The 24,841-nt window shown below is 40.7% G+C and overlaps 2 protein-coding genes across 3 annotated transcripts in view; one reads left to right on the plus strand and one right to left on the minus strand.

Moving 5' to 3' along the window:
* Positions 1-210: 210 nt before the first annotated feature.
* On the minus strand, positions 211-2,196 carry LOC121520106 (tripartite motif-containing protein 16-like). Its single transcript, XM_041803384.1, has one exon. The coding sequence runs from the start codon at positions 2,194-2,196 to the stop codon at positions 511-513; it is 1,686 nt and encodes a 561-aa protein (XP_041659318.1). The 3' UTR covers positions 211-510.
* Positions 2,197-10,188: 7,992 nt separating this feature from the next.
* Positions 10,189-24,841, plus strand: part of zmynd11 (zinc finger, MYND-type containing 11) — a 55,148-nt gene continuing 40,495 nt past the window's right edge. For both annotated transcript variants that reach the window (XM_041803157.1, XM_041803158.1), the window contains exons 1-2: positions 10,189-10,362; positions 21,637-21,772. In XM_041803157.1, coding sequence (XP_041659091.1) covers positions 21,642-21,772 — 131 coding nt within the window. In that variant the 5' untranslated portion in view covers positions 10,189-10,362; positions 21,637-21,641. The remainder of the gene's footprint in view (positions 10,363-21,636; positions 21,773-24,841) is intronic.

Here is a 24,841-nt window from a genome sequence, read left to right on the forward strand (position 1 = left end):
TGTTTTGCGGTTGAGTCCACTGTATAGTCCACCATATGCTGCTCACTATAGAGAGGATAGGGAGTAGGGAATGAGTGAGCGGCCACAGACACAGAAGCAGCTCGTTCTGAGCAGGGCTGAGACAGAGGGGGTTTTTAGACATACAAAAATCCAATACTAGAGTGTTTTTCATTAACAAACTTCACAGGCATGTTTTGGGGACCTCTGAGACCGATGCAAACCTGTCATAAAGGGGTAAAATATGTCTCCTTTAAAAACCCAGATGTCCTGCATGATCATAACATATTACCAGAGGTCCCTAGGTAAAACTAATCCTATGTGAATACGGCGTTAGACGGCCTCATGTGAACCTCTGCGTCTGGCCTCCAAACGACTGGAGCTGACCCTGACTGCCCAATTTTAAATCACAGTCTGTATGCTGTGCAGAAAGGCCAAAAAATCCCAACAACATCTCCCAGTAACAGACATAGAGACAAAAACAGATCCCTCTGCTCCTGAAATAGCATCTGCCTATCTCAGTTTGCAAAACTCAGCCGTGTACGAGTATGAGAACTCAACATGGAGTCCAGCATAGAGAGGCTGAGTGAACGTGGTCTGGACTTTGTGGAGGAGAGTCATGGTGGTCAAGGTGTCAGAGACGCTGTAGAAGGACAGAGTACCTGCACCATGATCCAGGTAGACTCCTATCCTTGAAGACCCGTCAGCTGATATTTCTGTTTCTACACTGTTGTGCAGAAATGTAAAACTGTAGGTACGGTAGCAAAACAACGCCCAAGATTTGTCATTGTACCCAAATTTACAGTCATCTGAGCTGCCTTCTCTGCAGATATCCTTGTAAGCTACTGCTATATAGATTTCTTCTCCTTCCCACTCCACCTCCCAGTAACAACGTCCAGTCAGACCCTCTTTACTTAAAACCTGCCAGAGCTCAGTGAACCTGTCTGGGTGACTTGGATAGGAGTTGTCAGAATAAATTGTTATTTCTCTGTCTTCGTTAGACAGTGTAAGGTCATTGTTAAGAGTGTTTGGATCCATAGTAATGTCTCGTGCATAATTTAAGAATTCAGCTCTGGTCATGGGTTCTGGTTGTGGCAGGGAGACATCCCCTTCAGCTGCTAGCTCTAAGATTTTTGTCCACTTCTCTCCCAGAACTTCCTGTAGTTTATGTAGGAGTTCTGGCAGAGCCACTGACAATTCTTCAAAGTATGTCAGAGAATGGATATACATGTCGGATATGTCTGCAGGCTCACTGAGCTGGGACAGAGAGGGGTAGTCCCGTAAAAACTGGATGTGATCCTCTGTGTTTGAGAGCTTCTCCAGCTCAGCCTCTCTCCTCCTCAGCTCAGTGATCTCCTCCTCCAGCTTCTCCTGAAGCTCTTTGCCTCGCCTCACTTTAGTTTCCTGCTGAGATCTGACCTGCTTCTTCACATCAGAGCGTCTCCTCACCATAAGACGGATCAGTTGGGTGAAGACCTCCTCGCTCTCCTCCACTACTCGATCAGCAAAGCTGTTGATAGCCGCCCCATCCCTCTGAAGCATCCTCACGTCTTTCTCTCTGTCCTGGATTCTCTGCTGGATGCTTTGTCGACTCTCCTCAAACTCTCTCTGCCTCTCGGCCCGCTCTGCTGCAGCCGAGGCCGTTTCATGGCCTTTATGCTCATCCACAGGGCAAAGATAGCAGACAGGCTGCTGATCGGTACGACAGAACATGGTCATCACCTCATCATGATGAGGGCAGACGTTCTCCTGGAGCGTCCTGGATGGATCTGTCAGCTTGTGTTTTTGTAGTGGAGCTGCTTCAAAATGAGGCTGAAGGTGTTTCTCACAGAAAGAGGCCAGACATTGCAGACAGGACTTCTGGGCTTTCAGTTTCCTCCCTGTGCAGACGTCACAGGCCACATCTTCAGCTCCGGCGTAGCAGTGATCAGCAGGAGCAGCTTGGAGTCCTGTCTTCTTCAGCTCCTCCACTAAAACAGCTAACATGGTGTTTTTCCCCAGGACAGGCCTCGGTGTGAAGGTCTGTCTGCACTGAGGACAGCTGTAGACGTCCCTCCCATCTTCTTTATCCCAGTGGGCTTTGATACAGCTCATACAGTAGCTGTGTCCACAGGGAACAGTCACCGGATCCTTCAGGAGATCCAGACAGATCGAACAAGAAATCGCTTCCCGGTCCAGCTGAACTCCTCTCTGTGCCATCTCTCCTCTCACAACTGTCTGAGTTTCACTTCCTCACAACTGGAACCAGTTTCATCTCTGATCTACAAAACATGTGTTAGTGCTGTGAGTGTCGGCTCCTGTTGGGCACAGCCTTCTTCAAACTGCAGATCTGAAGAGGAGGGAACGAGGAAGTATGAGGTCAGAATGGAGCCGTTTGTTTGGGAGCAGGGAGGGGTTATCTAGCTCTGAATCATTCCAGGAAGAGGAGCGGTTTAGGGGAGTGATGCTGGCTGCAGTTCAGCATGCTGAAGGCTAAGATGCAGTATTGCATCCTTGTCTTTATGATAAATCCCTGCACATTTGCATGAACTTTCTAACTTTCTATTTACTTCAAGTATTTCAGGTGAACTCTGAAGAATGAGGTTTTGCCTCTGATGACTGAAAAGCCTGAAAAAGATGTAAGATGTTAAAGAATTTTGTCATATTGGTTCCCTGTTTTTTCATAAGTTTTTCAGATACATGAACTCTTTTTAAAAATACTTATGCACACAAATAATGCAAATGAAGTCCATTTAGTTTCTGAAAAATTGCAGCATGTTCTGGAGTAGCTTGTGTATCATGGCCCAGTGCCAATACTAGAAAGCATGTTGGAAAGACAGATGCATCTTTTAAGTTTGCGATTACGAGTACAATTTCAGTTCTATGTGTTCCTGGGTTAAAACCTGCTGAATGGGCTCAACATGTTTGAACTGTTACCGCGAGCATCATGCTCCCATCATGCTCCCATCGTGCTCCCATCGTGCTCCCATCATGCTCCCATCATGCTCCCCTGTAAAGATGACTGCAAGAGAACAGAACAGGATGCTCATGGGGTAAAGAAGAATCCTTGAGTGTCAGCTGAAGACTTACAGAGATCTCATGCTAACATCTCTGTTGACTGATCTACCATACGTAAAATATTAACCCTTTATTAAACTAATATAAAACCTACCACTGTGCAAGTCACCAGGACATATTCTTACATTTTTACATACTGTAGTGCCATTTTTGGGAGTATTTTTACAACCCTTATACCCCAAGTTTTAATAATTAGCATTGCCGTATGTCTTAACTACTATAATAAATTGCCTAAAAGTGCAATAAACCTAAAAAAAAATGAAATGAATTGGTTTAAATCACATATATTTCAAAATACAGAAATTGCACAGCTGTATTCCTCAAATTTGTAAATGTAAAAAAGTTGCATGATATCCTTTGGAACCCCAGGATACTTATTTGGAGTCTGTACATAATTTGCTTTTTGAGATATAGTCAGTTTTGTAACCTGTAAAAAACAGAGCCAGATGAGTAGTTGGACTCTTCATCTGATGCTGTAATTAGTTTGAAAGCTTCATGCCAGCTGTAAAATGTTTGGCTCCAGCAGGTTTTTGCAGCTTCATAACTACATATGTGTGGAAGTGTGTCAAAGGTGTGTGTGATGGATGTCTGGGGTTATCGGGTAGAGACACGTAAGAATCATGTGACAGGTCTGGCCCACAACATGATGACACTTATTACATCGTAGGAAGTGCTGCAAATACCTGTGGTCTTGTTTATAAAGATTTTTGTTATGTGCGCTTTATTATGTATTTTTACAAACCCATCACTGCAACGTAAAAGCGCTCTGAAACATGGTGAATGTGTGAAATGCTAGTGGAACTCCACAGGTTTTATATGCAAAAAGAAGGATCGATCTATCTTATTCTGTTTCAAATCTACCGCCAGTCAAAGAGGACTATGCTAATCGTAGCAGCAGTGCTATGCTGGTTTCTATAGGGTTAAACAAGAACTGAGTTAATGGGAGGACACCACAGCAACAACATCAAAACTTCATCTCAACTGTGAAATATGGTGGAGGGGGGATTGTGGTTTGGGGCTGCTTTGCTGCCTCAGGGCCTGGACGGACTGCTATCATCAACGGAAAAATGAATTCCCAAGTTTATCAAGACATTTTGCAGGAAAACTGAAGTCTATCTGTCCACCAACTGAAGCTCAACAGAGGATGGGTGATGCAACAGGACAACGGCCCAAAGTCAACAACAGAATGGCTTCAACAGAAGAGAAAACGCCTTCTAGAGTGGCCCAGTTGGAGTCCTGACCTCAGCCCAATGGAGATGCTGTGGCATGACATCAAGAGAGCGATCCACACCAGACATCCCAAGAATATTGCTGAACTGAAACAGTTTTGTAAAGAGGAATGGTCCAAAATTCCTCCTGACCGTTGTGCAGGTCTGATCTGGAACTACAGGAAACGTTTGGTTGAGGTTATTGCTGCCAAAGGAGGGTCAACCAGTCATTAAGTGGAAGCGAGCTGCCATCCTTCCCTGCTGCACCTGGCTGAGGACCTTCTCTCCACCACCGCACCTGTGGATTGGGTTGCTGACCCACCGCTGGACCATCCTGAGGCTAGCGTTGAAGCTGGGGTCCTGGCTCAACACTGAAGCTAGTGTAACTGACCTGGGCGACTGTGACACGGCACAAGTGGAGGACAGATCCAGCTCCAGGAGAGCTTCATCACCCCGGCTCTCGCTCTCCAACCGTTTCTCGGCCCTGGCGGACGAGGCCCTGGTCCACCCCTCTGCCTCTGCAGCCTTCAGACCACCATCTGAGCCTAGCGGCCTGGCTCCTACTGCGGCTGCTCGCGTAAAGTCCCCTCCACGGGCTTTACGCAGTGCTGACCGGGCTGTTTGGCCTGCCTCGTCTGGAATGACACGCCGTCGGCTGCTACAGGAGGCCATCTCCAGGCGCTCTGGCGATCTACCTCCGGCAGGCACCCCTCACCGCTCTCCACCGGCGCCGATCACACAGCCTGCATCAGCGCACTACCAGACCGTCCACCATCCAGTAGCCGCGATGCCCCCCGCACTCCTCCTCGCCCTCTCTTCCCTCCCAGCACCCTGATCATTGGAGACTCTATCATCAGGAACGTCCGCTTCATCAACGCCATCACTCATTGCTTTCCAGGGGCCACTTGTCCCATTATTCTGGACAAACTCCTGCACCTTCTCCCCTCACTCTCCCCCTCAGTCACAAAAATAGTTCTGCATGTTGGAACCAACGACACTTCCTGTTGGGAATCTGAGGTAACAAAAAGAGACTTTTACTTGCTTTGAACGTTTTCAAGGACACAGGAAAGACTGTTTTTATCTCTGGCCCGATCCCCACTCTAGGTTGCCGAGCAGAGCGCTTCAGCCGGATTCTCAGTCTGAATACCTGGCTCCAGTCCTCCTGCCCCTCCCATGGTTTTAAGTTTTTGGAGCATTTTAATTTATTCTGGGGTAATGACTCACTTTTTAAACACGACAACATTCATCCGAACAGGCGGGGTAGCCAAATGCTGTCAGGAAACATTCAATATGCACTTCATCATTCCCATTCACAATCTGCATGACAGTCTGTCAACAATAGCACATGTTTCCACACTCTGACCACTCCCCTTTTCCCATTCAATAATCCTCTACTCTCCCTGTCACCTGATCTCACTGCCTCCCTAAGCCCCGCCCACAAACCCACAAAGGGGAGGGAGCCATTTTAATTTTAAGATCTCAGTGCAGATTTTGATACCATTGATCACAATATTTTAATTGAACGTCTTAGAAACTGGGTGGACATCAGGGACTCTGCTCTTAGCTGGTTTTATTCTTATCTTTTAGATTGAACCTTTGCGGTCACCATAGGTAACCACTCCTCCTCTACCTCTACTCTTACCTGTGGTGTACCGCAAGGTTCAGATTTAGGTCCTATTATTTTCTATTGATATGCTGCCCCTTGGTCAAATAATCCAGAATCATAAAGTCTCCTTACACTGCTATGCAGATGACACACAGATATACCTGCCCCTGAGACCTGAGGATCCTAGAAGCCTAGCTGCTGTAAAAGACTGCCTGTTTGATATTAACTGTTGGATGGCACAGAACTTTCTTCAACTAAACACCTGCAAATCTGAAATAATCATGTTCAATTTACAAAATTCCTCAAACATAATCAATAACAGCCTTGATTCATTTTCATCAAATATCAAATCAACAGCCAGAAATCTCGGAGTTCAGTTTGATTCTAACCTCACCTTTGCAGCTCATATCAATAAAATCACACAGTCATGCTTCTTTCACTTACGTACTATCTCCAAATTAAAACCCATCCTCTCCCAGTCAGAGATGGAAAAAGTCATCCATGCCCTCATTTTCTCCCACCTATATTACTGCAACTCATTACTGAGTAACTCATTTCCGGTATTAACCAAAAGTCTCTCTCCCGCCTCCAACTTGTCCAGAATGCAGCAGCTAAGCTTCTAACTGGTTTTAACAGACGACATCACACCACCCTCATTTTAGCGCCTTTACATTGACTTCCAGTCAGTTTTAGAATTGGTTTTAAGATTTTACTCATCACTTTTAAAGCACTGAAGGGTCTGGCACCAGTTTATGTTACAGAACTTCTAACCCCTTATGAGCCAGCCCGCACCCTGAGATCCTCGGGTGGGGGCCTCCTGGTCATTCCAAAGTCAAGACTTGTAAGTAAAGGTGACAGGGCCTTCTCCATCAGGGCCCCTCGACTTTGGAACGACCTTCCCGAGGAAATAAGGCGTACAGAAACAGTCTCTGCTTTTAAATCACTTCTTAAAACTCATTTTTATAGACTGGCTTTAATGTGATGTCATCTTCTTACTCATTCTTATTCCTTCAATCATCGTTTTACCCTTTATCTCCACTTTTGTTACATTACACCTATTTTTGCTGTTTTACTGTTATTATTGTTACTTTTAATTCTTTACTACTTCTGATTTTTAGCTTATTTAGTACCTTTTACTCTTCTTATTCATGTTTTAATATCTCTTACTCCTCTTACTGTTTTGATTTTCTATATTAATGACCTTGAGTTTTTAATTTAGGCAGTTCTTACTGGTTTTAGCTTTTACCTTTGATGCTTGTATCATTTTAGCGTTTTCACTCCTCAGACATATTCTTTTACACTTATTCTTCCTTTACAATTTTACTTCTCTTAATGTTTTAGTTCTTACTGCTTCTCTTTTACTTGCCTTTTAAAACTTCAGTCCCCTTGGTCTCAGGTTCTGTGGTTGGGTTCCTGTGTTGGCCGGGTACCCGTGGGTTCTTATGATGTCTTGTTTTAATGATGTCCCAGGACGTCTCAGCTCAGGTGTAGTCATGTGAAACATTTCAAAGCTCTTATGACTTCCATGGATTTGTATTTCTAATGTCTCAGTAATAATGTTGTTTGGGCTGAACCTATAGTTTGGTTTTGATCTTGTTTAGGTTCTCTCCCCTTGAGTGTTCTTTTGTCTTTGTTGTTGTGTTTTGTTGTCTTGCTGCTTTGTTTTTCTGAGTGTAAAAGCACTTTGTAAAACCTTGTTTTTAAAAGTGCTATATAAATAAAGTTATTATTATTATTATTATTATTATTTAATCCAAAGGTTCACATGCTTTCTCCACCCTGCACTCTGAAGGTTTACATGTCGTATTCGGTAAAAACATGAAAACATATCATTGTTTGTGTGATATCAGTTTAAGCAGACTGTGTTTGTCTAATGTGACTTAGATGAAGATCAGAACACATTTTATGACCAATTTATGCAGAAATCCAGGTAATTTCAAGGGGTTCACATATTTTTTCTTGCAACTATACGTCACACACACCCACACACACACACACACACATATAAATACATAACACTCTGCTTAGTTTAAGAGTTTAAGGGTGAATCCCATTTCTACCCTTTAACCCTTCCCCTTAGCTCTACCCCTTTACCTGATGTGACATGCAAAACCAAGGGGTAGGGCTAAGATAAGGTCTTATGCAGGGGTGTCAAACTCAATCACAGAAGGGGCCAGATTCTGAATTAAGGTCTAAACTAAGGGCCTAACAGGTTCCACATTTAACTGTCAACCTCATTTTTCACTAGTAATAAACTATGGTGAAAAAAGTTAGCAATGATGATAAATGATTTTGAGATTTTAAAAGTCAAAATGATTAGTTAAAAGGCTCAAAATCTGAGATAAAAAATAAAATCTATTTTTTCAAAAGGTCAAAACACAAAATTAGATGCTAAAATCGTGCTTTTAAAGGGAAAATTTATAAAAAGAAAGTCACAATCATGTTTTAAGGCAGAAATATGGCTTAAAATTGAAAAAGGTGCACCTAAAAGGTAAAAATAGGATATCAAGGTTGAAATAATAAATTCAAAAGGTCAAAATATGAGATAAAAAGTTTAAATAATCAATTTAAAAGGTCAAAATTTGAGAAAAAATATGAAAATAATAAATTGACAGTTTAAAATATGAGATAAAAAGTCAACATCATAAATTGAAAAGGTCAAAATATTAGATAATGTTAAAATTATAAGATGAAAAGGTCAAAATATGAGACAAAAGTGAAAATAATCAGTTAAAAATAGTTAAAATATGAAGTAAAACTCCAAATAATTTATTGAAATCTTAATTGTGCAATGCAAAAAAAGAACATATTAAATGAAATGAATTTGTTTTCCCACATTTCTTTTGTTGTACTTACTTTTAGTCTTTATTTTTTCACATTTTTATGACTTAAGGATATTTCATATCATCAAGTTAAGTTAACATTTTTATACAGGTGGAAATATGCAGACCTCATGTTTTATGGCCAGTTATAATGAGAATATGATTTGACCTTGCGGGCCGAGTGCAACTACGGAGGCCCTGAAGGCCACCAGAATCAATATTTCAAAAGTGCAAATAAAGTTCACAAAACACAAAGACATTTCACAAAACAAAATAACATTTCACAAAACACAAAATATTTCAAAAAACACAAAAATATTTCACAAAACAAAATATTTCACAAAACAAAAAATATTTCAAAAACCAAAATATTTCACAAAACACAAAAATATTTCAAAAAACAAAATATTTCACAAAACACAAAAATATTTCACAAAACAAATTATTTCACAAAACACAAAAATATTTCACAAAGCAAAATATTTCACAAACACAAAAATATTTCACAAACACAAAAATATTTCACAAAGCAAAATATTTCACAAACACAAAAATATTTCACAAACACAAAAATATTTCACAAACACAAAAATATTTCACTAAACACAAAAATATTTCACAAACACAAAAATATTTCACTAAACACAAAAATATTTCACGAAACAAAAAATTTATATTCCATGCTATATGAAATATATTTTGTGTTTTATGAAATATGTTGTGTTTTGTTGAAATATTTTTGTGTTCTGTGAAATATTTGTGTTTTGTGAAATATGTTTGTGTTTTTTTAAATGTATTTGTGTTTTGTGAAATTTATTTTGCACTTTTGAAATATTAATGGTGTTTGCCTTCAGGGCCACCATATGTAACTGTACCACAGGCCGGATTTGGCCCCCGGGCCTTGAGTTTTACACCCCTGGGCTACGGGGTAGAAATGGGATTGACCCCAAGTAACTATTCTGGATCAGTCGTTGTGGTTGGTGGTTCAGAATAAGGAGGTATGATGCTCCAACCTTATCAGGCACATGTTACCTGGTGGCCCAATCTAGCTGAATTCCCCCTACAAGACTTTTCTAATCACTATACAGCAATCAGAACATGTAACTGTGCTGCTACTGTAACAGGTTTGAAGGTACAATTGGGTCTTAACATCTGTGAAAAAGGTCTTGGAAAAGGTCTTAAAAAGCTCCTGATTTGATACCAATTTTCTGCATATACCATGAAAATGTACACAAATTAAAGGGGTGAGACCCACGCTATTGTGAACCTAATAAATGATACAAACTCTGTTCAGAGACGTCAGAGTTTTGGAAGGTGTGCTGAACAGCTGGAATAACGACTACACACCACAGTGTCGTTGGGAGCTGAGCATCCCCATGGATTTTATTCGTTTAGTCCTTAAGTCGCCCCTGCCACAGACAGTCTTAAGTAGGTGTTACGGTGCAGTTGGTCGTCTCAACCACTCGGTGTCTCCCTCCGTCCTCCTGCTCGGCCCTTGTTAGCCTGCCTGTCTCTGTTTACCTCTCAGCCCAGCGCTGCTCTGCTGTGGCCAGCTGGACACTCACCACCATCCTCAGCCTCATCTTGCCTGTAAATACCGATGTAAGCTGCCTGGTCGCCAATCCTTCGTGGATTTCCTGCATCGCTCTGTGCTGGTGACACTGTAGCAAAGGTGAGTTTGAGCTAAATATCAATGAGAACGGCAATGGCAACACTGCGTCTGGCTAACTGGCAACTGTCGGCGCTAGCGTCGTTAGCCTAGCATTAGCTGCATTTCCAATCCCGTGATGGAGGATTGTCAACATGGCGCCCTCCAAAACAAACCAGTATGTAGCTAGCAAGCTAACTGCGTTCTGCCTCTGTAGACGATAAGAAGAGCCTCAAGTGTACTCCAGATGCTTTACTGCTGCTGCTGTAGTAGTTAATCTTGATTCGCACGGCTGACAAGCGCAGTCTGGCAGTCCACCAGGTTAGCTACATATCAGTTTACTAGCATCGCTAACCAAATTAACCCAACGGGAGTCTGCTCTTCAGCCAACATATTAATAGGAACTGGTGGCTTCCGCTGAACACAAATGCGTCGTGTCTGACAATTTAAGGCACTCAAACTGACTAAAATCGACATTTCTACCCTGACAGGCGCCAGTTTGATGTTAGCTAGCATGCTCCTAACGTAAGCTAAGTTCTGCTTCTTGAATGGCAGTGCCCGTGGCCTACCTCTTTGTTGAAAAATGTTCATAAGGAATGCTGAATACACTTCATCTCTTGGTTTTATTTTATGTTTTTAATAACAGCGGGGTAGAATAAATCCTCTAGCATTAAACAGTACATCCTGCTAACGTCTGTGCTAACCAGGTAGCTATTAGATGGATTACTTTGAGTGGCAGATGCTAAATCTGTGATAGCATCCAGTTCTTTAAATCTGTGCTCTCTATAGTTGATTTAAGGGGATTTTTACAGTCCAAAGCCCATTGTAACTGTTAAATTATAATCCTGTACCTTTCTGCAGTATGAAGATCTCAGTCTCTCTGTTATAAAACGTCACTCTTATTTTGAAAGTTTGTTTATGAGACTGACACAGTGGCATGATTTGATTCTGAAATGAAATATAAATGTATTCCTTTCCAAACAGACACTCCTTGTCATGAAAAAGCAAAAGTACTTTATTGCATTATACATTTAAGATAAGATTTAACAGTAATATTAATCCAAAGCTGCATCAGCCGCTAAAGAGCTACAAACAGCCCTGTAACAACCTGCTGACAGGCAGTGAGCTCTGTTCAGCACTCAGTGAATATCTGGCATTTATAGGGAGCGTGTACTGTCAAATAACGATGAATTCTCCTTATTAAACAGCAGGTTTGCATTGGGATTCCCTGACACAGTTCTGACAGTGTTTGCAATAACTAAGGATGCACAATATTATATGGATGATACTGCTGTCACTGTATACTAGCTTAGTTAGTAAATTATCAGTATTGGCAGACCTAGAAGAGCTGTGGTCCTTACTTATTTTCAGTATGTTTTAACCCTTCACTCGTCTTCTGCCAAAGCTGCCGTTTTCACAGTGCTGTTCGACTTTAACCGTGATATATATGCCACACATCATGTATTGCCAGGAAGCACAGATTCTCAGCTCTCTGTCAGCGTTGGAATTTTTTAGATTGAGCAAACTTTAGAGGAGTTGCAGTGTTGAGGATCCGTGTAGCGGTTTCGCGATACTTCTGGTGTTTTGCTATGAATGCCCATGTCATATGGTTGCAGGTACTGTAATGAACCATGTGTGTGCACGTGCCCACAATTCTCAGCTTTCCAACACTGTTGGAATTTTTCTGATCTGACAAATTTTGATAGTGTTATGGTAATAATACTCCAGACATATTAAACACAGAGCTGGTGCCGGCTCAGTAGGTCAAGGGTTTTAAGGACTGAAGTTTTTTCATTGTATTCTCAAACTTTATAGTGGTTATATGGACTGACCGTTTAGGTTTGTACAGTTAAGTTTTGGTGTCAACATCAGTATTAGTTACAATAAGGTTCTTAATATTGGCATATCAAAGATACAACTCTGGGCCCTCAGGAATTTTGGATACATGATGTTATTGGCAGACATTAGCCTGAAATATCACAGCTGTACCAGGTATACAGTCCCCTCCAAAAGTATTGGAACGGTGGGCCCAATTCCTTTATTTTTGCTGTAGACTTAAAACATTTTTTTTCATCAAAAGATGAATATGAGACAAGAGACCAACATTTCAGCTTTTATTTCCAAGTATTTACGTCTTGATCTGATACACAACTTAGGAGACAGCTTTATTTGTAACGGAACATCACGTTTACTGGAACAGAGAGACTTAAAACAGATTAAAGAGAACAAGACTTCATATTTAGTTGGAAATCCTTTTTCTGCAGTAACTGCATCAATCCAGTGACCCACTGACATCACCAAACTTTCATTTTCTTCTTTTGTGATGCTTTCACTGCAGCCTTTTTCAGATATTGTTTGTTTTGGGGGGTTTCTTCCTTGGGTCTCCTCTTAAGCAGCTAAAATGCTCTGTAGTGTTTAAGTCTAGAGATTGACTTGGGCAGTCTAAAACCTTCCACTTCTTGCCCCTGATGAACTCCTTTGTTGTTTTGCCAGTGTGTTTTGTGTCATTATCTTGCTGCATGATGAAGGATCTCCTAATCAATTTGTTTGCATATTTCTGTAAATTGGAAGAAAAATATTTCTGTAGACTTCTAACTCCATTTTGCTGTTGCCATCATGTGTTTCATCATCAATGAAGATTAATGAGCCCGTCCCAGAAGAAGCCCAAGCCATGACATTACCTCCACTGTGTTTCAGAGATGAGCTTGTACGTTTGGGATCATGAGCAGATCCTTTCTTTCTACAAACTTTAGTCTTTCCATCACTTTGGTAAAGGTTCATCTTTGTCTCGTCAGTCCATAAAACTTTGTCCCAGAATGTTTGAGGGTGATCTCAGTACTTTTTTGCAAGTTCCAGCCTGGCCTTCCTGATCTTCTTGCTAATGAGTGGTTTGCATCTCTTGGCGTAGCCTCTGTACTTTTGTTCATGAATACTTCTGTGAACTGTAGATGGTGATACCTTCACTCCTGTCCTCTGGAGGTTGTTGTTGATGTCACTAACAGTAGATGGTGATACCTTCACTCCTGTCATCTGGAGGGTGTTGTTGATGTGACTAACAGTAGATGGTGATACCTTCACTCCTGTCATCTGGAGGTTGTTGTTGATGTGACTAACAGTAGATGGTGATACCTTCACTGCTGTCATCTGGAGGTTGTTGTTGATGTCACTAACAGTAGATGGTGATACCTTCACTCCTGTCATCTGGAGGTTGTTGTTGATGTCACTAACAGTAGATGGTGATACCTTCACTCCTGTCCTCTGGAGGTCGTTGTTGTTGATGTCACTAACAGTAGATGGTGATACCTTCACTCCTGTCCTCTGGAGGTTGTTGCTGATGTCACTAACAGTTGTTTTAGGGTCTTTCTTTACAGGTTTCACAATTTTTCTGTTGTCAACTGCTGCTTTTTTCCTTGGTTTAACCATTCACATCCGTTACAGAGTACACCAGTGGTTTCTTTCTTCAGGACATTACTAATGGCTATACTGGCTATGGTCAATGTTTGTGCAGTGGCTCTGATGGATTTACCATCTTCTCTTAGCTTTGGAATCGCTTGTTTTTCACCCATAGACAGCTCTCTGGTTTTCATGTTGGTTACACCTCTAACTGTAAATACAATCTGCACAGACAAAACCCAAATCTGAAACTGAGCATAGATATTCAGCAGTATTTATTGTGTTAATAATCAGTGTAATAGGACACACCTGGACAACAAAACACACCTGTCAGTCACATGTCCCAATACTTTGGCTCACATGAAAAATGGGTGGGCTTAAACTAGGGCTGAATGATTTGGCAAAATAATCTAATTGCCATTTTTTTTTTGTACCAAATATTGCGATTGCAATTTAATATGCGATTATTTCTTAAGTTCCTCATGTCATATATTTTCCAAAAAAATAAGCAATAATTCCCTCTAAACTATGACCAACACAATATTAGATTAAACTAGGGCTGGAGAATTTTGAAAAAAAAATATTGAATTGTGATGATTTTAATATAATTCTCATATTTAACAAGAAAAACATACAAACATGAAGAAAATACTTTTTTTTGGTACACTGTTTCAGAAATATGACACTAAAATGATTGCATAATGTATCTGCAGCAAAAAAACAAACAAAAAAACTTTTAAACTGGTATTTTGTTGCAGATTTCAGGTGAAAGAAATACTGCATCTTCTTCAATTTGAAAATTGCAGCAGGCCATATTGCAGTTTAATCTCATTTGCGATTAATTGCCCAGCCCTAGCGTAAACAAAGAGTGCCATCTTCAAAGTTGTGTATCAGATCAAGATGTTTACCTGAAAATAAAAGCTTGAAATAAATTTTAATCTATTGTCTCATATTCATCTTTTGATGTCAAACCCAAATGTTTTCAGTCTACAGCAAAAATAAAGGAATTGGGCCCACCATTCCAATACTTTTGGAGGGGACTGTAGGTGGTTGCTGAGTTCACCTGACACTGAAGACACTGAACTCCTGAACATTTTGAGTGAAGCCCCAAACATTAAACATCCACTAGACTGTCTTCTTCCACGCTTTTCTCTCAGCTCTGCTTGACTCAGCCTCTCTTTGCATAGGAGACATTTTTATATCCACTTATTCCTGATTGCACATTTAAGGATTTGCAGATAGTAAGGACTGATATATGATGTACACTGCTGATGTGAAAAGTCAATGTATTAGCTGTAAATATGAATATCTTTCAGCTGTTAGTGTCAGCAGAAATTTTTAGATCTGCCAACAATAGGGATATTTAACTTTTAAATCTACTATCTGCTTATACCCGAATATTACGCTGGTAATATCATGCATCCCTACAGAAAAAGATCAAGGCAACTGAAACTGAACATGTTTTTTCTGGGTAGGTGGTACTGCTAATTATAAAGAAGAATAGAGAGGAGACATTTGAGGAAATTGAGAGTACAGAAGCAGAACCAGCTGAGGCAGAGGATGAGGAAGTATTTGCCATTGTACTGTGACTTAGAGAGACGTGGAATATATTTTTGGATGGCAGCAAGTAGATTTAAGCAGTTGTGTTTTTGTCTGCAGACATTGATCTCCCCCAAGAGCTCACTCGGTATGCCTGCAGAAATGACTGGCCACTCAGTGCTACCAAGCCGACCAATCAGAGTTTGTGGTCTGCGCCATTTTTGACATGTTGTTACATTTTTGAGGAGGTGCATGCCAGCTATGTTTGTAGACTTTTATTTTAGATGCAGGTCTGTGCAGGATTAGACAAAGAAGTGTAAATCTGGCTTGTCTTGTTTGAAAAGTTAACCACAAGAAAGTCTGATAACTTCCTGAAAAGGACATATGGGCACCTGTATTTGAGTCATACTTCCTTTGCACTTGTGTACTGGAAAAAGGGAAGTAGTCTGGTCAAATGGCATGATTGAACTGTACCCTAGCTCACCTTTACCACGGTGTAGTGTAAGCTCTCAGGAGGTTAGAGGTCCAGGCTGACAGCACATTACCAGAGGTGGTAGTGCTGAATACATGCCAGATACAGTCATGGACAAAAGTATTGGCACCCCTGGAATTTTTCCAGAAAATACACCGTTTCTCCCAGAAATTGCTGCAATTACAAATGTTTTTGGTATGCATGTGTTTATTTCCTTTTTGTGCATTGGAGCAACACAAAAAATCAGAAGAAAAAAGCCAAAATTGACATAATTTTACTCAAAACTCAAAAAATGGGCCAGACAAAATTATTGGCCCCCTTTTAAAACTGTGGGTAAATCATTTTCTTTCCAGCATGTGATGCTCATTTAAAGTCACCTGTGGCAGTAACAGGTGCTGGCAATCTAGAAATCACACCTGAAGCCAGTTAGAATGAATAAAAGTTGACTCAGCCTTTGTGTTGTGTGCCTGTGTGTGTCACACCAAGCATGGAGAAGAGAAAGAAGAGCCCAGAATTGTCTGAGGACTTAAGAAGCAAAATTGTGGAAAAATATGAACAATCTCAAGGTTAAAGACCATCTCCAGAGATCCTGAAATTCCTTTGTCCACTGTGTGTAATATAATCAAGAAGTTTATAACCACTGTGGCTAATCTCCCTGGACGTGGATAGAAGAGAAAAACTGACAAAAGAATGCAACGCAGTATAGTTGGAATGGTGGATAAACATCCTCAGTCAACTTCCACACAAATTCAGGCTGTCCTGCAGACTCAGGGTGCAAAAGTGTCAGCTGGGACCATACAAGGTCATCTGAATGAGATGAAGCGCTATGGCAGGAGACCGAGGAGAACCCCACTGCTGACAAAGAGACATAAAAAAGCCAGACTGGTGTTTGCAAAAATGTACCTGAGTAAGCCTCAATCCTTCTGGGAGAACATTTTGTGGACAGATGAGACTAAGGTAGAGCTTTTTGGAAAAGCACGTCATTCTACTGTTTACAGAAAACAGAATGAGGCCTACAAAGAAAAGAATACAGTACCTACAGTCAAACATGGTGGAGGTTCAAGGATGTTTTGGGGTTATTTTGCTGCCTCTGGCACTGGGTGCCTTGACTGTGTGCAAGGAATCATGAAATCTGGAGACTATCAAAAAAATTTGGGCTGCAATGTAGGGCCTAGTGTCAGAAAGCTGGGTCTGTGTCAGAGGTCATGGGTGTTCCAGCAGGACAGTGACTCCAAACATACCTCAAACAGCACCACGAAAGGGTTGGAGACAAAGCTGGAGAGTTCTGAAGTGGCCAGCAATGAGTCCAGATCTAAATCCCATTGAACACCTATGGAGAGATCTCAAAACTGCTGTTGCAAGAAGGAACCCTTCAAATCTGAGAGACCTGGAGCAGTTTGCAAAAGAAGAGTGGTCCAGAATTCCAGTTGAGAGGTGTAAGAAGCTTGTTGATGGTTATAGGAAGCGATTGGTTTCAGTTATTTTTTCCCAAGGGTGTGTCACCAAATATTAAGTTGAGGGTGCCAACAGTTTTGCCCTGCCCATTTTTTGAGTGTTGTGTAAAATTATGTCAATTTTGTCTTTTTTCTTCTGATTTTTTGTGTTGTTCCAATGCACATAGAGGCAATAAACACATGTAGCTTATACCAAAAACATTTGTAATTGCTACAATTTCTGGGAGAAATGGTGTATTTTTTCTGGAAAAATTCCAGGGGTGCCAATACTTTCATCCACGACTGTACACGCCAGTACAGCAGATGCATGTGGAGGAGGGAGATCAGAGTGGCCTTGCTGCTTTCAGGGCACAGGTGGCCCTTCTTCACACCTGCTGCACATAACACACAGGGAAAAGGAGCCCAGTTCCCCCACTGTCACCTCAGTGCTCTGATTTAGAGCTTTTTCTCTTTCAGGTGCATTAGCATATTGTGAAGTCTGAATAAGCGGCTTATTTTATTTTCTAGGTTTCTGGATCGAAAGTTTTAGTGACTGTGACTGAAATCAAGAAAGAACCAGGTTAAAAGAAAGCTAGTGGCAGTGGTTTTTGTTGCCTTTCCAGAGACTATAAAGAAAAAATTTCTAATTTAAAACTACAATAATAAGCTTTTTTTAATTGTTTATTAAAAATCAGCTTTGTTTGTTTTTGCCCCTTGACATTTTGAATAAAAATTTAACCTAACATCATCACTTAAAGCTGGGCTTCTTTGCTCCCCCTGACATCTCATGTCCACTGAAGAACATCAGATAAATGCGGTCTTTAAAGCAGCGCTGGTTTTCTTTTGTGTATAATAGTTCTCAGAATCCTAACTTGTATAAGAACTATGGCCTTAAAACATTTCAGAAACAACTTAGTGCATATTCTAGGAAAATTCCTTCAAAGATTTACCACTGATTTTAGGGGCAGGTGGGGTATACAGAGGAAATGGAGGCTCAAAATAGCATACAGTTCAAATATTCATTTTAATATGCTCATTTCAGACTGGGTGTGTGTTTGCGGTGTGTTGCATTTCCAGCTCTTGTCATCACAGGTTAATACCAGGCAGGTGTGTGCTGTTTGTTGGCTGTGTCTCCTGCTGGTGTTGTTAACAAGCCTAAGTACTTGTAGAACATTGTTGGTAGTGTACTCTGTATCAATTTAAAGCATGTTGGCTCCTCATTATGTGATTATGTAGAAGTCTGAGCCATGTCTGCATTTTGCTGATATTTATAACTTAAAGGATGATGACAGAAGTAGAGGAAACTACTAATAAATTGTCAAGAGGAGGCATGAAGAACATCTGATGAACATAAAACGAACTTTCTAAACAATAATTTAGAAAAGGGTTGAGTTGAGTTCATAGCTGGCTTTTGCAGGACTGGCAGCAGCAGTAACCTCCTTTCCAGAGTGCTTTTTTACGAGTGTCTTTGTTGCTACGTTCCAAAAGTGAATCCCACTTTCCTCGATAGAATCTAACGCTGTTCTAAAATTGCTCTATATGCTTAATATTTCTCTATTTCATGGAAATGTCACACAGAAAACATGCAGACAATGTCAAGAAATCCTTTCCTGACATAGGCAGCTGCTGCAGACCCGAAAACTACCCTTGAAAAAAGTAAAATCGGTTTCTCTTCAAATACAGTCAGAAGTCCCGCCCCTTCCTAATTTTGATTGGTAAGTCAGGGAAAAGTGACGCTGATGGTTAACAACTGAGAGTGCTTTAAAGTGTAAGGGAACCCCCAGCTCAAAGTTAACCTGCCCACCTCTGAGAGGAGGGAGGGGAAAAGGGCTGGGTTTTCCAGATGTGGCGGAAGTGACAGTGACGCCCCCTTGCTGAGTCCCACAGCACTAGTGCCTCAGAGCAATCTTTAGAGGTGGGGGATTTTTCCCCTCCAGAGTCCCCTGAAGCAGGCAGTAATTTGGTGGTGGACCGTGGTGGTTCTGAGCTCTACCTGTTTGGGCTGCTGGCTCCAGCACCGGTGTTACTAAAGCCGGAGCTCTCAGAGATGAGGAAGTGCAGGTGCTGGCAGGAGAGTATGGGAGTGGTCTCTGAATGGTAAAATCCGTTGGAGGCGGTAACTTTCTACCTTTTATATTTATAAAGTTTGTGACGTAGAAACCCACCGACGGTAGGTTTCTACGCCACATAAGTCCCGCCTTTTCAGAAAAGATTTTTCAAAGCAGATGTCTGTTAGAGCCAATCAAAAGCCATAAAATGCAGATTTTTAACAATTTGGTGCAAATGTCAGAAGCAATGCCAGCATTGATGTGTTTTGTCGTAGTTCATAATATACAGGAAAAAAGTTATAGTCTTCACTACCTCTTTAAGTGTGATGATGAAAACATACTGAGGGTGTTTTCTGCTCAGAACGCTGGACTATTTTAGTTTTCAGCTGTCCCGCAAGTGCTACAAAAGCCGGCTATGGACACAGGCCCGTATGGTATTAATAAGTAACTAAATTACTTGCACTTGATCTGAAAAATTAACTCTGATAACCGTTTCCCTGTCAGCAGTAAAACAGGCGAGCCTACTATTCTCAAGATTCTCAGCGGGTGAGCCCTTTCATGCAGCCTGAAAGTCTTGACTTTGTAACGGGAATTTTCTCAGATTTAGAATACAAGCAAAGAGAGCTCAAGTCAGAGGCGTCTTTATCATGAGTTTATTTGAACGTTTATTCTTGCAAGAAGAGAAGTCTCACAACAACAATGTCAACAGACAGCTGAAAGGAGAGTCCCGCCAGACGTGTGATGCAGTCCCTTTTTTATAGATTACAGAACAAAGATAAATGCTGTATAATTCAATAAAGTACAAGCACAAACACGGTATTTCATAGGGTGACTGACATCTGCATGGGTGCAGACCTTAGTTGACACTAATTCTGCATTCTGCTCTACTTCTGCAAAAGTAAGATATTGCTAGAAAGCCCTGTGTCATATAACTTCCTCTGTGATTGTAAAAATAAATCAAGACACCGTTAAACATTGTTTTTTCTTGTCTGATGTTTGCACCCTAGAAGTTCCGTGTTTGCAAAGCATCATGTATATAACAAATGAGCATAAATAAAAATAAACTTTCCACCACAACTTGTTAACATGCAAACTGTAATGAAAAGCAAGCTACAAAAGAGCTGCTACATAATTTCCTGTCAGAAACAGCTTAGTTATTTTTTGCTTGTAGTGCTGCAGAAACTTTCACTGTTTTTCACAGTGTTTAGTGTGCATAGGCCCAGTTTAACTCCCTGGTGACTGCAGTTTTCCACTTGTGCCTAAATGTCCTTTATAAAGTTTTCTGTATCCTTGAGTAACATCCAGATCAGGGCTTTGTTTGTTCACACTTAGGATCATAAAGTAAATAAACTTAGGTTTAGGAGGTGATTGCTTCACACACACGTCGTCTTCATTCCAGCTGTTACCACAAAATAAGCCACAACTTTTTCAGCCAGTATTTAGCCCTTGTTTTTAAGACTTACTGCATGCTTTTGTTTTGCATTTATTTAAAGATTATCTATGATTAGGACATGTATTTTCACTTCATTACATGCTTTTTTCAAACTAAACCACAGTTCATCCCCCTGAGGGAGAGTGTGAAGATGAACATCCTCTTTCGACATCTGTCACAGGCTCCTTTTCTGCCTCAGAATGCAGAGAAGCTTGCTTCATATCAAAATGCTTGAAGCATTATTACAGTTAGCTTTTGGCTGCGATTTATGGAAGTGACATCTCAAGTTTCACGGATGGCTAAGAGGAAGAACGCATAAAATTGGATTTGGATTTCTCCAGATATTTGGAGAAGGACAGGCCTGTGCAGCACCGCACAGAGGCAAAGCAGTATTATTTAAAACCTTTGAAGGTCTTTGAGTTTTCCATGTCAAATTCCCTCTGACATTTTCTGGTTTTTCTTTTGATCTCAACACGGCAGGGAGAGAAATGGTCTGAGGTTTTAAAATTGATCATCTAATGGCAACATGGCAATATTTCTCTGCTCATATGAATGGTGCTTCTTTAAGAAGATAAGGTTTAAAGCTGAAGGTTGCCATTTTTCCAACAACCATCTTCTGGAGACGTAGGTCGATGCTTGATCACACTCAGTAACGTCCTCAAATAGAGTCACGTGTCAGTGTTATGGTTCTGCCAAGTCTTTGTTTTCACTCTCCTTCCTGCTGACCGCTGCATGCTCTCATCCTGGCCAAATAAATTAGAAGTAAAACATTGGCTCAAGGTTTCCTGTTAAGCTGGCCTGGACTTGTTTCCTTGCTCTTTCACATAAACACGGAAAGAAAAATTTTTTGGATAGCATGTTTTTTGCGTGAAGCTGCGATTAAAAATGCTTTCTCTGACATGGTTTCTAATACACAGACCTTTAACTGTATCTTTTCTTTATTTTCTATCTGCTGATTAATGTTTCCCCTGTTTCCCACAGTTGTGATGAATAAAGAAATCATGTCACGCGTGGTGAGGAAGAGGCAGGCGGATCCTAAGGTGGTCCAGTATGTGTGGGCGGCCATCGAGGTCATTCGCAACCAGAAACAAATTGCTAACATGGACAGGATCTCCAAGTAAGTTCACTGAATATTGAAGACCCGGTAAAGTGAAATCCAAAGCTTGTGTCTTGACACTCTAGATATGCTGGAATATGATTGCTGTGAAAACACTGAGATCTACATGTGACTGAATTTTGGATTTAGACTAATTTAGACCAGTTTTTCACCTCTTTCTTTGCTGGGTTTAATTTGGGCGAGGCAAATATGTGGAGTTGTGATGTCACAAGGGGGTTACACCTCCTCCTAAAGCTACAATGATATCAAACCACTGAGCAGTTCATCTCTACCAGTGCGTCTCAACCCTGCTCAACCAAAGAGCCAAACTGTTGAAAAACACCTTTGCAAGAGACGCAATCGAAGTGGTGAAAGGTGGCGAAAATGGGTTAAAGTGTCAATAAAAATAAGTTAAAGTGGCAAAAAAAAGGGTGGTAATGGCATAAATGGGGAGAAAAAAAGTGGCCAAAAATAAATTACAGGTGGCAATAAAAACGGTAAAAAAAAAAAAAACTATAAAAATCTGGCAAAAAATGAATGAAATGAGGCCAAAATGGGCAAAAGGGGGAGAAGTGGGGGAAAAGTGGCCTTCAATGGCAAAAGGCAGTTTAAATGGGCAAGAAGGGGCAAAATTTACAAATAGCAAAAAAGCAGGATAAAAGGCAAAAACTGGTGAAAAAGGCAAACAGAAGTGGCAAACCTGGGCTTAAAAAGCAGTTAAAATTGATTAAAATGGGGGAAAAAAGACAAAAGGGGAAAAATCTCAAATAAGGGCAATAGAAAAATATACAGACAAAAAAAAAATAAAGGTTGACAATTAAAGCCAGCTGTACAAGAGCGGGAAACAAGCTGATTAATGTAACTCGCAATGGATAATTTCTGAGGTTGAAGTTGATCTTTTTGGGGGCAAAAATATTTCACATGAAGACGTAAAAGAGCCACAAATCATCACAGAAGAGCCACATGTGGTTTAAGAGCCATGGGTTGAGATGGCAAACGAACGGCAAAATGGTCAGCATTCAGAGAAAACAAAGAGTGCGTTTCTATGACTTACGGTTCAAACGTTATCAAAGTTTTTATAAACTGTCATGTACTGTTGTATAGGACAACGCTGTCCTCAGAGACTCCAGAAAGTCAGCCAAGTTCTGGGCTCACTAGAAAATGTTCTGTAAGAGCTACGAATGCTAGGAAGACATGATTAGAAAGGCACGTCGTAGAGCTTTCACAGATCGCTACATATTGGCTGATGTTGATTAATCTGTGATACACTATAATCAGCCCGATTAATCGGCCCGCCGATCAATCGGTTGGGCTCTACTACCAACATTATAGTTTTTTAATCATCCCACTATATGAGGTAAAGGCTGTTTCATTTTGAGTGTTTAAAGTAACTTAAAGTTAAATTTAACTTATTAAATGGCTATGTTTCTTTCTTGAAATATGCATTTTCACAGTGCATTGGTCTTACATTTTTGTAGATTTTCCAAAAGAGCAGAAAATGCGGAGACAAGTGACTGGGGAGGTACCAAGCCTTTTTGTCTTTGAGGTTTATTCCTGCAGCAACCATGTCTCTCCTAATGCTAGACATTTTAACGGCGGTCGTTTCTTGTCAGTGGCAACAAAGCAACCTTTAGGTAGACATGTTTTGATTGGGGACATTTGCCCTTAAATATTACGTAGCAGCCATTACAGCTTGTTTTGCATCTGCCAACTGGAGCCATGTCCTCTTTTTGTTTGCTGTAGTCATCAGTGTGTATTTGGTTAAGCTGCAAAGACACAGTGTTGGGGTTAAACACTGAAGACAGTGATCAATAGTCAGATTGACAGCTGTTGGAGTTCAGACTTTTTTCTAACTGCTTGCTGTCATTGAATTCTCCTTTCTGAGGAAGTGGTGTTAGATAAAGACTCAAGATAAAACATGCATATTGATGACGTTTCACACATAATAGCAGCAGAAAAGAAGACTAGCATGCATGTTTGAGATCTTGGATTAAAAAGAGGCCCAGTATTTGTGCATTAAAGGGTAGTTTGGTAATATTTGGTAGTATTTTCTGTACATTGTAGCAAAACACAAAAAAATTAAATGTGTCCTTTAAACAAATGACAGACAAAAGTTTCAGGGTCAGTGCAAATGTCAGATGATAAAGATGGAGTCGGTGCAGAAAGGCCTTTGGGACATTTTCATATGAGGAGGTATTTTTTGTGCTGTGTCCAGGTGTGATTCATCTCCCCTCCTCTCTTTACTGCAGGTCTATAGTCACATCAGTAACACAGTGCCCAGACACACTTGCATGCTGTATGTATTATATGTATACAGATGGTGGTGGTGTCCATGTAGTTGGTCATCGACACAAAAAGAAGAGGAGACAACTGTGGCAGCCGCATGGACATTTGCTTATGCTCTGTGCAGATCATGAAATCCATCCTGAAGGCTACTATGAAGGTTTCTATTTTTTTATACTTTAACTTTAACTTTTCATTTCAAAGTACACAGAACCAAAAAAGCATTACAGAGCACTGACAAAAACCAACAAGACAATGAAAAATAAAAGAATTTGAATTAAAGGGGGTAAGGGGCTGCCAGTTTTACATTTTACAATCTGTGTCACAATAATGAAGCCTGACACTTGAGGTGAAATGACTCAGGTGTGTATGATGCCAAGCAGTAAATGTCTCTATAGTCTCTTTTGTGCTTGATTTGTAGTCTTTCCAGTTGAATGGCATACAGTAAGTCCAACTGGTTTTTATTAACTTAAGACACCAGCAACAACCCTCTTCCTGCCTAAAGTACGGGTGTAAGTCAGTGTTAATTTCATCGACTATCACTCTGACCAGAAATGTTCGTTGACAGCCTTTTTTCCATGACAATAACTAGACTAACAAAAAAAGATTTGTGGTGACTAAAACTGACAAAAAGTTTTCATCAAGATGACTAAAACTGGACAAAAATATAATGTAGTTTTTTTCTGCGGATATTCAAAATCCGTGATCTGTCAAAAACAACGCATCTGTTTCTCTTCTGCCTCTCAGCTGTAGAAGCAGGGACCCCAGGTTTTGCAGGTTGCAGAGAGCACACTACCATGACTTGGT

Source organism: Cheilinus undulatus, linkage group 13, assembly GCF_018320785.1.
Source record: "Cheilinus undulatus linkage group 13, ASM1832078v1, whole genome shotgun sequence".
Classification (NCBI taxonomy): domain Eukaryota; kingdom Metazoa; phylum Chordata; class Actinopteri; order Labriformes; family Labridae; genus Cheilinus; species Cheilinus undulatus.

What these genes read in the sequence shown, in the direction of transcription:
- LOC121520106 (XM_041803384.1), bottom strand. Translation starts at nt 2,196, where the DNA reads ATGGCACAGAGAGGAGTTCAGCTGGACCGGGAAGCGATTTCTTGTTCG.